Source organism: Brachyhypopomus gauderio, unplaced genomic scaffold, assembly GCF_052324685.1.
Source record: "Brachyhypopomus gauderio isolate BG-103 unplaced genomic scaffold, BGAUD_0.2 sc83, whole genome shotgun sequence".
NCBI lineage: Eukaryota > Metazoa > Chordata > Actinopteri > Gymnotiformes > Hypopomidae > Brachyhypopomus > Brachyhypopomus gauderio.
In genome coordinates this window covers 405,227-420,000 of record NW_027506904.1, presented here as the reverse complement: position 1 = coordinate 420,000, position 14,774 = coordinate 405,227, and the positions used below count along the sequence as shown (strand labels likewise).

The 14,774-nt window shown below is 51.7% G+C and overlaps 1 protein-coding gene across 3 annotated transcripts in view; it reads left to right on the top strand.

The window, feature by feature from the left end:
- LOC143493224 (protein bicaudal D homolog 2) overlaps window positions 1–13,983 on the top strand; it is a 17,363-nt gene extending 3,380 nt beyond the window's left edge. For all 3 annotated transcript variants that reach the window (XM_076991499.1, XM_076991497.1, XM_076991500.1), the window contains exons 3-10: window positions 3,065–3,277; window positions 4,611–4,763; window positions 5,232–5,666; window positions 6,677–7,558; window positions 8,066–8,245; window positions 9,249–9,400; window positions 10,179–10,518; window positions 12,151–13,983. In XM_076991499.1, the coding sequence (XP_076847614.1) occupies window positions 3,065–3,277; window positions 4,611–4,763; window positions 5,232–5,666; window positions 6,677–7,558; window positions 8,066–8,245; window positions 9,249–9,400; window positions 10,179–10,518; window positions 12,151–12,156 (2,361 nt within the window). In that variant the 3' untranslated portion in view covers window positions 12,157–13,983. The remainder of the gene's footprint in view (window positions 1–3,064; window positions 3,278–4,610; window positions 4,764–5,231; window positions 5,667–6,676; window positions 7,559–8,065; window positions 8,246–9,248; window positions 9,401–10,178; window positions 10,519–12,150) is intronic.
- The last annotated feature ends 791 nt before the right edge of the window (window positions 13,984–14,774 follow it).

Genomic DNA, 14,774 nt, shown 5'->3' with positions numbered 1-14,774 from the left:
GTGTAGGTCGTGGTGTTGGGTTTGAAGGTGTAGGTAGTCGTGTTGGGTTTGAAGGTGTAGGTAGTCGTGTTGGGTTTGAAGGTGTAGGTAGTCGTGTTGGGTTTGAAGGTGTAGGTAGTCGTGTTGGGTTTGAAGGTGTAGGTAGTCGTGTTGGGTTTGAAGGTGTAGGTCGTGGTGTTGGGTTTGAAGGTGTAGGTCGTGGTGTTGGGTTTGAAGGTGTATGTAGTCGTGGTGTTGGGTTTGAAGGTGTATGTAGTCGTGGTGTTGGGTTTGAAGGTGTATGTAGTCGTGTTGGGTTTGAAGGTGTATGTAGTCGTGTTGGGTTTTGAAGGTAGTCGTGAGTGTTGGGTTTTGAAGGTAGTCGTGAGTGTTGGGTTTGAAGGTAGTCGTGAGTGTTGGGTTTGAAGGTAGTCGTGAGTGTTGGGTTTTGAAGGTAGTCGTGAGTGTTGGGTTTTGAAGGTAGTCGTGAGTGTTGGGTTTTGAAGGTAGTCGTGAGTGTTGGGTTTTGAAGGTAGTCGTGAGTGTTGGGGTTTGAAGGTAGTCGTGAGTGTTGGGTTTGAAGGTAGTCGTGAGTGTTGGGATTGAAGGTAGTCGTGAGTGTTGGGTTTTGAAGGTCTCAGTGTCAGGGCCTTAGTCCTGGTGTTGCTCTCGTTTCTGCTGACTCACGGCCCGAGACTCAGGAGCCCTTGTGAGGTGGCAGATGATGCTGGTGAGTCCAGGTCCTCAATGGAGACTCTGTAGCTGGAATGAGGGGCAGCCTGATGATGTTTTCCTAACTTGCACAATTTGCCCCTTCAGCAACTCTTCAGATGCCAAAGAACAGTTTACTCCATTATATTCCTGCTTTCCTAAAACGAGCCAATGTTCAGATCATTCCACTGCCTCCACAGATGGAAGGTATTAAATTAACAAATGCATAACTTGTTATTAAAACATATGTTTATATAAAAAAAACACATATCATAAAAAATTTGTTTTTTTTTTGTGTGTGTAACATTTACCTAAATTTACCTAAATTCTCTGATATTATTCTGTTAAGTTATTAAGCACATCAGTACCGTGATGTACAGAACTTGTCGAATCTTTCTGAGCTCACTTAAAATATGTTTTAAACAAGCAGTCAAGCAGTTTGTTTTACTATGAGGTTTCAGGTCTATTAGATTTAATGCAGAAAGCTGGCCTTCAAGATTCGTTTTTGGACTTCTTTCCAACGTATCGGGTGATTTGGGTCATTTGTGTGAGTCAGTTTTATTGCTTAGCAGTGATGTGACCAGGTCGTATTTCTCTCTCGCTCTCTCTCTCTCTTTCGTGCGCTCTCGCTCTCTGAATAGCAGAGCATGAAATCTAAAAGTAGGCCAGTATTTTAAATATATGAATCAGGGCGTATGCTAATTGTTGGTAGTCTAAAAGCTCCATGTGTATGTTAAAGGCTTGGAATGGTGTGACCAAGATGCAATGGCAGTTTTACTCTGTAACCCTGTAGTATATTATCAGTGACACGTTTTTGGGCTCCGTGTTCTTGCATTTCGGTGCTGATGAAAGATGAAGGATCCCACAGGAGGCAGTTGGGAAGAGTTCAGCCTGCTGCTGCTGCTGCTGCCATAACCTCAGACAGATGGAGAGATACCCACGACCAGAGTGGCGATTGTAGAGTCTATTGGGCATTCAGTCAAACATTCATGGGGCCCCCTTGGGGAGTTCAGATCTCATACCATCATTGCGAACATTGTCCGTCGCCACTGCTGTAGTTCAAAGTTTGTCGGCCCTCGGGGGCCCCCTGACTGGCCCGCGGCCCCAAGCAGTCGCCCGCCTGGAGGCACGTGACGCCTCTGCTCATGACGGCACGTCTGGAAGATGAGATGGTTTACTGTGGATCACGAGCAGTTCCTTGTTATTTGTTTACACACTTCTCGTCACTCTGGTTACGGTCAGTTAATCTGAATACATTTCAGGTTTTCTTAAATTACTATTTACACATGTGACGCAGGCTCAGAGCCACTTTACAAATAGCAGAGGTTGAGACTCTGTGTGAGCCAACAGTGACTGGACCGTGGTGAGAGGAACAGCGGGAAAGAAAGTTTGGGAGGAGCCAAGCTCTGAAGCCCCGCCCTCCTGTTTTCATGGGCTTATTGAGCAGTCTCGGAGAAGCTCTTTGCGTACTTCTTAGCAAATGGAGGCCTTACCTTTGTGTTCTTGGGGCCTAGGCTTGGTATGACCTGCATCTCATGGTTGAACCTTCTTACGTCATGTTGTGGTGTTTGTGGAGGTCTGTCTGTATCCAGGATTTTTGTTTTGTTTTTTGGGGGCACTGTCTGCTTGTTTGCTCTTGCCACCCTCATGACCTCAAAGGAGTCTGTCGGACCGTAACGTCCTGCTTCATAATGTCCTGATTCATAACGTCCTGCTTAGTGGACGTCGCAGATGAAACTGGAGACAAATGGACAAATAACAAAACACAGCAGGCCAAGAAGAGCTTAAGGTCTCAGCCCTGTAGATGGGATCACCCTTGAACTTCAACCTGGAAGTTTAAAGTGTGTTTGAGTCGGTTAAAATGTACAGCGAGTAACAAAAGTTACTCGCTGGCCGCCTGTATGTCTGCCCGCCCTACGAACGCTTCAGCGGACATAACGGTGGGAAAATCTGCCGTAAATTTGTTAGCATTTGTCCCGTTGTAAAAGGGACCACGTGTTTGGATGGCGGCCATTCCGGTATTAGGCTGGGCCTTCCCGCTGGCCGGGGGGACTGTGATGTCACCGCTGGGGTATTGTGCGAGGGAGGGGGGCGGTGGGGGCTCTGCATGCCTCGTTGATTCACAATGCACAGAGCTTGTTCACTCTGTGAGGGGGGGGGGGGGGGGATTCTCCTAAAACAAGTAAAGGCGGTTCATTTCAGTAAAGGACACGTCTTTAAGTCCTGATCCTGCCTGGCCATGTTTAATGGAGCAGGGGGAGGGCAAAAAACAAATTGTGTGTATTAGTGATGGCAGAATTCTTTAATATTGTGTGTGTGTGTGTGTGTGTGTGTGTGTGTGTGTGTGTGTGTGTGTGTGTGTGTGTGTGTGTAGGCTCTAGCCGACTCCGTGAGCAGCCATAAACGTGCGGCAGCAGATGGTCAGAATCGGGAGGAGAACCTCATCCAGGAGACCGCCAGCAAGGAGGCTGCCATGGCAACGCGAATGGACGACCTGCAGGCGGAGCTAAAGCAGGCCCGTCTGGCACTAGCCAATAGCGTGGCTGAAAGTGAGAGGCTGGCCCACCTCACCACCCAGCTGAAGAAGGTACCAGAAGTCATTTTACTGTGACAGCTGGTGGACACCCTGCTCATGGGAGGGCCTGAAGAGCTGATGGGCTGTCCTGGTCCTTCTGGACCTTTAGGGTTTGGCCCCTGGCTGCTGTTGCAACCTGATACCCGGCCTGGGTTCAGTTTCTGGTTTCAGCTGGAATAAGACGTAGAGTTCACGGCTGACTGGGAAATGCTGAAGGAGCAGAGACTGTGTGTCCAGATGGGTTTGACTGTACGTGGGAGGACGTAGTTCAGAGGGACACGCCCAGCTGTACGTGGGGCAGGACGTAGCTCAGAGGGACACGCCCAGCTGTACGTGGCAGGACGTAGTTCAGAGGGACACGCCCAGCTGTACGTGGCAGGACGTAGTTCAGAGGGACACGCCCAGCTGTACGTGGGGCAGGACGTAGCTCAGAGGGACACGCCCAGCTGTACGTGGCAGGACGTAGTTCAGAGGGACACGCCCAGCTGTACGTGGCAGGACGTAATTCAGAGGGACACGCCCAGCTGTACGTGGGGTAGGACGTAGTTCAGAAGGACACGCCCAGCTGTACGTGGGGTAGGACGTAGTTCAGAAGGACACGCCCAGCTGTACGTGGGACAGGACGTAGTTCAGAGGGACACGCCCAGCTGTACGTGGGAGGACGTAGTTCAGAGGGACACGCCCAGCTGTACGTGGGGCAGGACGTAGTTCAGAGGGACACGCCCAGCTGTACGTGGGACAGGACGTAGTTCAGAAGGACACGCCCAGCTGTACGTGGGACAGGACGTAGTTCAGAGGGACACGCCCAGCTGTACTTGGGACAGGACGTAGTTCAGAGGGACACGCCCAGCTGTACGTGGGACAGGACGTAGTTCAGAGGGACACGCCCAGCTGTACGTGGGGCAGGACGTAGTTCAGAGGGACACGCCCAGCTGTACGTGGGGCAGGACGTAGTTCAGAGGGACACGCCCAGCTGTACGTGGGACAGGACGTAGTTCAGAGGGACACGCCCAGCTGTACGTGGGGCAGGAGGGTGGGCGGGGCAGGGTGTGTGAGCTCAGCGATACTCCACACGTTTCAAATGGGCACCCAGCACCCTTGTACCCCCTCCACACTAATCACGTGATGTGCATCATGGGACGTGTAGTTGGAAATGTCCTGCAATGTCCTCACAGCAGGACCATCAGCATCACCCCTTAAAATGAGAGTTGCTTGTGTGGTACGTCCACGTTGCAGGGAGCTGCTAGGGTGGAATTCATCCTTACTGACTTATCATTACTGATCAAATGGATTTCATTTATTCTCCATTGACATTGTTGCTGCGTTCCTCTCCGTCTGTGTGCAGGAGTGTGAGTGTTTGGAAGCGGAGAAGGCTCGCGTGAGAGAGGAGCTGAAGGAGTTTAAGGTGCAAGAACTTCAGCAGCTCCAGGACAACGGCGAGCTGGAGGAGGAGAACACCTCCCTGCAGAAACAAGTGTCTGTGCTCAAAGAGAACCAGGTGTGTGTGCGTGTGTGTTCGTTCATTCTCTCAGAGCCGTGATCAGGGTAATACAAATATTCCTATTGTTGCCCGTCTGTCTCGGCTGTTTCTTCACAATAGTCCTCCGCAAGTCTGACTGCATAATGAAAAGATCTTATTCACTCGGTCCCTGTGACCACATCTTCACCTCTTCTCCCTTCTCCTTAGATCGTACTGCACCAACACAAGCCAGACAGTGTGGGACACACCGCATGCTTTAGAATTTGTCTCTTTGCTTTGTCTGAGTCCATTATAAGTCAAACAAGACGTCCTGTGTCCCGAATGTTTCCCTGCGTGATTCATGCTCCGATCTGACGGGGGGGTTTGATGGACTTTAATCTTGTGCCTGATCTTGTACTAAATCGGCCTAAATCTTAGGTTTAATCTGTAGAAAATCCTACAATCTACCTACGGTTGTGCTGGCAAGTGACGAGCTTAACCCCCCAGGTGGAGTTTGAGGCCCTGAAGGTGGAGCTGACTCAGAAGGAGGAGGAGGCGGAGCTTCTCCGGGCGCAGCTGGAGGAGGCGGAGCTGCTGCGCGAGATGGCGGAGCGTCAGCTGGACGAGGCGCTGGAGGCGCTGAAGCAGGAGCGGGAACAGAAAAACAGCCTGCGCAGGGAGCTGGCCGCCCACCCGCTCCACCCCTTCGACCCGGTCGCCCACCTGGACCTGGGGCTGGACGACGGGCCGGCCGGGGGCGGGGCCGGGGACGCGGGGGAGGAGGAGCCGGCGGAAGAGGGGGGCGGAGACAAGCAGCTGCGCACCGCCCCCCGCGGCGGCGGCGAGCGTTTGCTCCGCCCCCAGGCCCCGGGGCTGGTGGCCGACCTGCTGAGCGAGCTGCACCTATCCGACAGCCAGAAGCTCAAACAGCAGCTGCTACAGGTGGGAGGGGCCGACCTGCGTCCGCACGCACGCTTCACAGCGCCGGATGACTAGAGCACGCTCCCATTATGCAAACGGTCTGACAGAGCTGACAGAGTCTTCAGTTAAAGTGAAGACGGGCGTCTTGGCTTGTTCGTAGTTTGTCACTTGATTCCTTCATCTAGTCATCTCTCCTGTTACACGCCTCTGTTGCTGCTCCGCAGACACAATGTCCTCCACAATTTGACTTCAGATCATCTGATTGTTCAGACTACACGCCCGTTACACAGCATGTTTCTAATGGGACTACAAGGGGAAGTCGGTGAAGCGTTTAAAGCTGGTCTGTAAATCTTTAGCTCTGTCACTCTGGTTTGCGTGAACACGTGTGGGGCCACAAACGTACTTCCTGTTTAAAAACCCACATCCTTTCCTCCTTACACGAGAAGTCATAGCATTCATAATCACTTATGTTATGAAATTGCCCAAGCATCGTCTCCGCTTTTAATAGTTCGCTAGTTTTCTTATATTTATTTGAACATTATCACATCTATCTCCCAGGTTTAGTAATTAAGCCAGTGCCCACCTCACTGCTAGCTAGCTCTCCCTTATCATACAACAACCACCAACTTTGGAAGGTGTGGCGAGCGGACACAAAGCCCATGTCTCCAGCTGAGGGACCGGGCAGCTAGCACAGACTCTGAGGGAACTGATGCAAGCGCACAGATGACGGTGATTGGCTAGACCAGCTGTGATTGACAGGGTTCAGGAGCAATGGCCTCGCTCACACCCAGAGAGCAGTGGTACTTTTTTTTTTTTTTTTTTGCTCTTGAATTCCTGGCCACAGATTGCAAGTTGCTAAATTTATGAAGCTTGTTTCTTGAACACTATGTCTACCATGCAGCTCCAGGAAAGTGTATTTTGTGCATAACTTTATACATTAGTGCCATCCATCAGAGCAGTAAAATGTTAAAGCTAATAGATTAAACTAAAAGGTGCCATATTGCCACTTGTGTTGGTGTTGCGTCCTGCAGGTGGAGAGGGAGAAGGCCACCCTCACCGGCACGGTCCAGGAGCTGCAGGAACAGCTGGCCGAGTCCCAGGAGATCCTGGACGAGCACAAGGTGAAAGTGGAGCAGCTGTCGCAGCGGTTGGAGGCGCTACAGGGCTGCTCCGCCCCTCCCGCGTCCCACCCCTGGGGCGACGGGGGCGGGTCTGCCCCGCCCGGCCGTGGCCCGGAGGCGGAGGGCGACGGCGGGGGCGAGTACGAGCTGGACGCCCGCAGCGCGGAGGTGCTGGAGGGGCGGATGCGGGCGGCCAACGCCGAGCTCATGCAGCTGCGCGACGAGCTGAAGGAGGCGGGCGAGAGCTGCAGGGCCCTGGAGGAGCGCCACCTGCTGGAGAAGGAGCGCTGGCGCGGCGAGGCGCAGGAGCTGGCCGACAAGATCCGCCAGTGCATCGCCGCCAGCCGCCAGGACCAGGAGCGCATCGGGCAGCTGGAGCGGGAGATCGGAGCCACCCGCCGCGTGGCCACCGACTCGGAGAGCCACCTGAGCGCCACGCAGGAGGAGCTGCTGGCCTTTAGCGAGGAGCTGGCCAACCTCTACCACCACGTGTGCGTGTGCAACAACCTCACGCCGCGACGCGTCACGCTGGACTACTACCGGGACGGGGCGCGCGCCGCACGCCACCACCACTCCAGCACCCGCCACCACCACGGCGCCTTCCGCAAGCAGAGGCGCTCGGCGGAGGCGCAGGGCAAGGAGGGATACTCCCCCGAGGGAGAGGGCGGGGGGGGCGAGGACTCCTCGCCGCCCTGGGGGAAGGGGCCCGCGTCGCCCACGCTCGACTTCCGGGACCCCACCAACGTGCGCAACCTGGTGGCTGTCATCCGCTGCCAGATCAAACACCTCCGGGTAAGCGTCCCGCTTACAGCGGTTAAAAATCGCAAATAAGCACACGCAAGTTTCTCACGTCACTTAAAAAGGGAATAGAGGCCATAAAGTAGGTTAGGTGAGGACACCGAGTAGGTATCGGACCTCTGGAGCGTAGAGGGTGGACCTCGGTTTCCCTGTAGACATTTTGTCTCACTCTTGAATTGGGACCAAGGTTAAACACAAACACCTTGATGGTCAGCCCGTTTGTCAGAACCCACATCAGGGACATGTAAATAAACCCTTTAACGAGTGACTGTAGCTGACATCACGTCCCAATGTGCTACAGTTCTTCCGTGCAATGTCCCGGTTTGCGAACACGGGCATGGTTTTTATTTCACGTGGCATGGCACAGATTGGCTTTGAGAGTATGTGTGTCCTGATTCACTTTCTGAACCGACTGTAGTGCCAGTAGTAATGAAGAACCTCAGACGTTAAAAGATCCAAAAGAATAATATCATCGTAGTAAATAAATTGATTGTTTTGCAGGTGGCAGTGGACCTGTGCCGGCAGCGAGGCACTTTGCCCTCCACGTCTGTAGGGGGCAGCACTGAATCTGACCGCGATGCGGACGCACTGCTCGAGGAGGTGCTGAAGCTGAAGTCTCTTCTGAGCACGAAGAGAGAACAGATCGCCACGCTCAGGACTGTCCTGAAGGCCAACAAACAGGTAGCCACACTGCGGGACTGTCCTTCGTCATACCTGTTCGTGGGGATGTGCGTTTGTCATTGAAACCCGATGCCGCTTCTCCTTGGCGCAGTTGTTTCTGGAGAGCGGCGAAGCACGCGGGCCTCTCCATGCAGGTGCCCAGTCGCTCCCCGCAGTCAGCTCGCAATGCTGGGGCAGCTTCTTGTGCGGGTTTTAGAGGTCACAGAGACTTAATGGATCTTTTCTTGATCTTTATGGCTGTTTTACCTGAAGCAGCTTTCAAACACACACACATGCACGCATACATGTGTGTGTTTGTGTGTGTGTGTGTTATATACAGGTACATAACCTTTAACATTTGCCACTCCATTCTTCCTCCTTCAGAATAGCTAATTGACTTAATTGGTGTGATGACCTTACGCTCCAGTTCCAGTGTGTATCCAGAAGGCTGCAGCATTGCTAAGTGTTTTCATAATTGGCTTTATGCTTCAAGCAATTAGCTTTGTTGCTCTAGATGCATTTAAGGTTGCTCTGAGAAAAACTGCCCATCTGGCAATAGCACATCACAATATGTAACACAGTAGACTCGGTGCACCAGCAAATTAGTGCAGGAGTTATTTTACAAAGCATATTGTGAATATTGAGAAATACTCCCACGTTTCTTTGGAGTGTTGTACAGTGAGTTCACTGCACAGCACGATGCTCTATATTCCATAAATAATATATATATAATTTCAGTTTGCCTGTACCTGACATGGTACTTCAGCGAACAGGTAGTTATTGGATAAAATACAATATGACATTGGTGTAATAAGCTTATATGCATCGAGCCGCTTGCAGATTTAACAGGTTAACATCTCTGTATGTAATTTGTAATACAACATGCGGTAGAAGAGCTGGAACAGCCGAAAATGCCGTCTACATGTGCTGCGTATCGCGACGATGTATCGCAATTATGACGATAACGCATTGTATCGCCCGCCCTTAAGCTCTCGCCACAGTAACGTGCTGCCTGCGCTTTCAGACGGCGGAGCTGGCCCTGAACAACCTGAAGAGCAAGTACGAGACGGAGAAGAGCGTGGTGTCCGAGACCATGGTGAAGCTGCGCAACGAGCTGAAGGCCCTGAAGGAGGACGCCGCCACCTTCTCCTCGCTGCGCGTCATGTTCGCCAGCAGGTACGCCCCCCGCCGTCCAGGGGTCAAAGGGTCATGTTGAACGGTAACCTTTAATGGAAGAGGTGTGTATTGTGCAACATGGCTGTTGGTCCTATAGGAAATTATTAAAGGCTATAGGTGTGGTAAGTGTAAAATACACAAATGAGGTTCTAATATATGACCAATTATAAATTTTAATTTATCATCTGGAAATAATATCTGTATAATTTCCAAATGATTCAGTGGCTTATGTGAGTTTTCTGTGTGCCTGGTGTTATTCACAGACTACAATGTGCAGATGATTAGATTATGACATATGTTATATGTAATATAACAGTAACCATCTTATTTGTCTCTGGCATCAAAGACATCTTCAAAGTGGCCTGTAGTTTGTTTACTGGGCCTTGCCTGGTTGTTGACAGTAAATACTTCAGAGAAGAGCTTATTACTCATGTCCTGTAGAACCCATTCTTAAATCCTTAATACTTTGAAATATTGCATGAAATATTCAGCCAATATTCTCAAATCCCTGTTTTGTGAAACACGTCCCTAATGTTTGACCCCATCATGATGTTAGAGTGCAGGTTTTGTGTATGGCACCGCCATATGGCCAACCAGAGCAGTTAGCATTTAATTACTGAACCTGAATTGGGATTAAAAGTTTTTAATCCCTCCAACCTGGTGTTAATGTCCAAGTATGTTTTTCTTGTCCGTAACCCATCCTGTAGACACTTTCAGCTGGACTGCTTAAATATTAACATTAAATCCATTTATTTTCCTTCATTCTCGCCCCTCCCAGGTGTGACCAGTACGTCACTCAGCTGGACGAGATGCAGAGGCAGCTGGCGGCCGCAGAGGACGAGAAGAAGACGCTGAACTCTCTCCTGCGCATGGCCATCCAGCAGAAGCTGGCGCTCACGCAGCGGCTGGACGACCTGGAGGCCCCGCTGCTCTCGCACAGCAACGGCAGCAGCCCGCGCCGCTCGCGCGCCAAGCAGCTGGCCGCCAAGTCGGGCCGCGCCCCGCGCAGCCCCATGAGGAGCGGCTCTCGGGCCAGCCCCGCGCTGCCGCCCTCCTCGGGCCCGCAGGGCGTGGGCGGCCTCGCCAGGGCGCTGTCTCGCAGTCTCCACGGCAGCCCCGTAAGAACCGCCTCCTCTTCTTCCTCGCCGTCGTCCGTCTCCGAGCGGGGGCCGCCGGCCGAAGGCGTGGCGCGAGACGCTACGTTCGTGCGCGTCCGGGGTCGGGGGTCGTCGCGCTCGCTGGATGGAAAGCTCGTGCGCTCCGTGCCGCCGTCGCTTCCGCCGAAAGTCGTAGGCGTGGGGAGGAAGGGGGCGGGAGGGAACGTCGTGGGGCGGAAGGGGGCGGGAGGGAACGTCGTGGGGGGGAAGGGGGCGGGAGGGAACGTCGTGGGGCGGAAGGGGGCGGGAGGGAACGTCGTGGGGGGGAAGGGGGCGGGAGGGAACGTCGTGGGGGGGAAGGGGGCGGGAGGGAACGCCGTGGGGGGGAAGGGGGCGGGAGGGAACGTCGTGGGGGGGAAGGGGGCGGGAGGGAACGTCGTGGGGGGGAAGGGGGCGGGAGGGAACGCCGTGGGGGGGAAGGGGGCGGGAGGGAACGCCGTGGGGGGGAAGGGGGCGGGAGGGAACGTCGTGGGGGGGAAGGGGGCGGGAGGGAACGCCGTGGGGGGGAAGGGGGCGGGAGGGAACGCCGTGGGGGGGAAGGGGGCGGGGGGCAAGGCTGCGGGGGGGTGTGCGCCGCAGCGCGACAGCACGTTCGTCAAAACCCGCCGCACGTCGTTACCGTCGAGCAGCGAAACGCCCTCGTCTGTGCGCTCAGACTCCGCCTCTAAATGCCACCCGCCTGCCGCAGTGAGATCAGAAAAAAAACGAGGAAAAATGGAAGAGGTTAACGTGAGATCTTCTCCAGAAACCAACATCAAGCGCGAGGTCCCTAAAAAGCAGCCCAGCAAATCTCGTTCCATGGAGGCCACTAGTGTAACCACTGCTTCCCACGCCTCGAGATCCCCAGCAGTACCGAGGGACTGGACTGTACCGCCCCCTAGTGGCCAAGCCACTAGTAACAGTCAGTTTAGCAAGGCGTGCAAATCTTCTGTGACTAGTACCGCAAAATCTCCATTTAAGGTCGAGAATCAGTCAAACTCGCACATTAATAGCACAGAGGACGCATCTTCTAATCTAAGCCACAGGAATGGCAGAGAGCCTACTGTGCTCAAAAAGAAACAAACCAGCACCAACACAGCACACGAATCGCCCCACGGCAGACGTAGCGCAGAGCCCAACAACCGTCCCGCCAGCCACGAGCGTAAACGCGTCCGATAAACAAGCGTCCCTCGGTAAAGCCTCTTTCACCAACTGTGACACAACACGCAGGCTCACGTGGGGATCCTCCGTTCTCTGCCAGTCACACACTGTACGAGGCGGCGATGAACAAAGCATGCAGGGAGAAAATCAGTTAATATTCTGTAATTCTAATCCAAAATAATAACTGACTCTACTCTCTTCGTTTTCAGAAACCCCAATGCCTGTAGATACGAATGACGGTTTAGCTGACGATTACGTTCTTTGGAAATCCTGCTCCATCTGCTCGTGTTTTAGATCTTTTTTGTTCTCCCGGTCTAGATCCGAGCCTCTTCACCACTCCTCACACTCCGAGTGTCTCGCATGTCACCACTGTCATCGTCTATCTGCAGTCATGGTTCCAGTGTACGAGTGAGATCATTGTGATTGATTGTGTCTTTCGGCCTGTTTTCGCAGCGGTGAAAACTTCCTCCACCACCACCACCTCCACCACCACTTCCTGCACTCCAGTCTGTGTGGACCGTGTTCATGTTCAGCCCAGAACCACCCGTAACCCTCCAGACCTGACCCGACATCATCACCTTCACAGACCACAGCACCTGGCCTCTCTTCTCTCTCCCTGTCTGTCTGTCTCTCCCTGTCTGTCTGTCTCTCCCTGTCTGTCTCTTACCAACTCCAGTTCCAGTTTTTTTTTTCTTCCACGTTTATCTCTTACCTTTGCGTCAGGTGCTTCGTTCCCTTTTACCCCTGTGCCTTCTCCTCTTCCTCCGTTCCCCGCCGCCCCTACACCGCCCTGTGCCCGGCCTCGTTCCACAAACGGGTTTCGCTGGGGCGGCGAGCTACCTGCCCCACTGACCCTCAGCCCCTCACGGACATCAGACCACACCCCAAACCTCTCAAAGAGGCCATCGTGGGGGTTTTGTTTGTTTGTTTGTATGTTTTTGTTTTTTAAACTGACTTTTCTTCTTCTACACTGATGTCTTCATCTGCTGTTTAGGGAGAGACACCAGTATGACGTACGATGTGAAGTCATTTTGTTTTTAAGCTGTCATGGCGGACTCTCGAGTGACTGACACGTCCTGCAGTATTTGAGCATTCCTTATGTCGTTCCCCATGATGCACTGCTCTCGAAGTGTTCGCCCTTCAAACCTCTGTACCACCCAGCTGCTAGACGAGAGCCTCCTCCTCCTGCTCCCTTATTGGTCGACAGAAACTCTTACTTTTGAATCCTGTGACAACAGTAGATTCTCTGCCTTTTAAGGCAAACTTCCTCTTTACCTCAGATTTAGAGGCAGGAATGCAAAGGAACCAATAGCTAAAAGCCATCTATGCAGAGGTACGGAGATCTTGCTGCTAGAAAGACAGGTCAGTGTTGCCCAGTCAGCAGTCCAGCCAGATCTGCAGTCTTCAACACTGGTATCAAACGGCACTCTGTTACACGTGAGACGAAGCCATGTTTGTTCCTTTTAATTATTTATGTAAGAAGGAGATGTTTTCAAAGCAATATGGCACTAGTGTTTATATTAACGGGAACACATCATGGGTGTAAAAAATAGGATCAGGAAATGGTGCCTTAATTATTTGCTGAGGAGGTTTTTAGGCAAAATGAAGTTTGTAGGTACTTGGTAAAATAACTTATTGTTTATTGAATTGTGTAGATGGTTATTTTTTTATTGATTTTCTTTCTGTTGTTGTGGATTTTCTTGTTATTTTAGCTTTATTGTATCTTCCGGTCCCACACTCGTCAGTGACTGACATGATTTGAGGCAAAAACAGACTGTGGTAACACATGTATCACTGTTCTTCTCAGAGCAGTGTGTGTGCGTGCGTGCGTGTGTGTGTGTGTGTGTGTGTGTGTATGTGTGTGTAGCTCACCACCCCGCAAGTTGGTCAGCCGCATGCTAATACGTCTTAACCATGCATGTTATTGAGTGGGTGTGAAAGGCTGTAGTTGGTCTACATTATTACCATGTAAAGACAGTGTTGTGCCCCTCCTAGAATCCGGATGCTTCTCCTCACAAAGGGCAGCGCTAGGTCTCTGTGAAAGGAAAAAAAGCTTTTGAAAGCTATAGAGGTTCATGATTCTTCCGTTACCTCAGTTTAAAAAAGGAAAAAAAAGTTTGCCTGTTGAAACCCTTAAAATCCCTTTGTAACCTTTCAAAACCACCGATTTCCTTTGATATGTTTTAATGATTTTCACTGAGCTCCGTAAAAAAGTAATTTTCAAACGCTGGTCCCAAACGTTTTTGTGAAGTATGTGTAGCGTAACAATAAAGTTATTGAATGTCATTCTGTGATTGTCTCTGTTAATTGGTGCTGATATTGGTGCCTTTCAGTATGTGAATGAATGAATGAATGAATGTTCAACTTATATAGCGCCTTTCTATATACCCAAGGACGCTTTACAATTTTAACATGGATACAACTCGTACACAACCAATCACACACCGGCGAGAAGCGGCAGCCAATTGCGCACAGCGTACTCTCATGCGTATGTGGTTCAGTTTGACTGACGTTTTAAGTTCACTGTATTTTTTTAAGTATATATACATAATACTGACAGACACTGACACTTCCAGTAAGTTTTTTAAAGCTGGTGGAAGGGACAGTGATTCAGTACTCATTTCTAACTCATTAAGTAATTGTGTAAGGTGATTACTGGCGTCAAGTCTGAGCAGGGTGATGTGTTGATGTACTCTTCAGAATACACGCTGCCACTGACTGGATGAATTCTGGCATGTATGGATGAGGCGATTTCATAGCAGTTTGCCTTTGCTTATCTCATCACCTTGTTCCATACGTCCTAACGAGAGGTATTTGCCAAGGGAGTTCTATGGCCACTTCCTAGATCATTACCTCCCAACACTTACTACTGCACAACCAGGGCTCTGGTGTCTGCATTCGGGATGTTGTTGAGGCAGTCACAGGTCATTCCTTAAGTGCGAGTGTCTGGTGAGGAGACGGTGGAGATCCGCTTTGCGGATGCGCTCCAAGCATGGGATTTTCCTCATGACAGTCGGCTGGTAAAGAGATCCCTGCGCTCAGCCTGTTCTCTGGTTACGCTGGTTGGTGATCAGAGA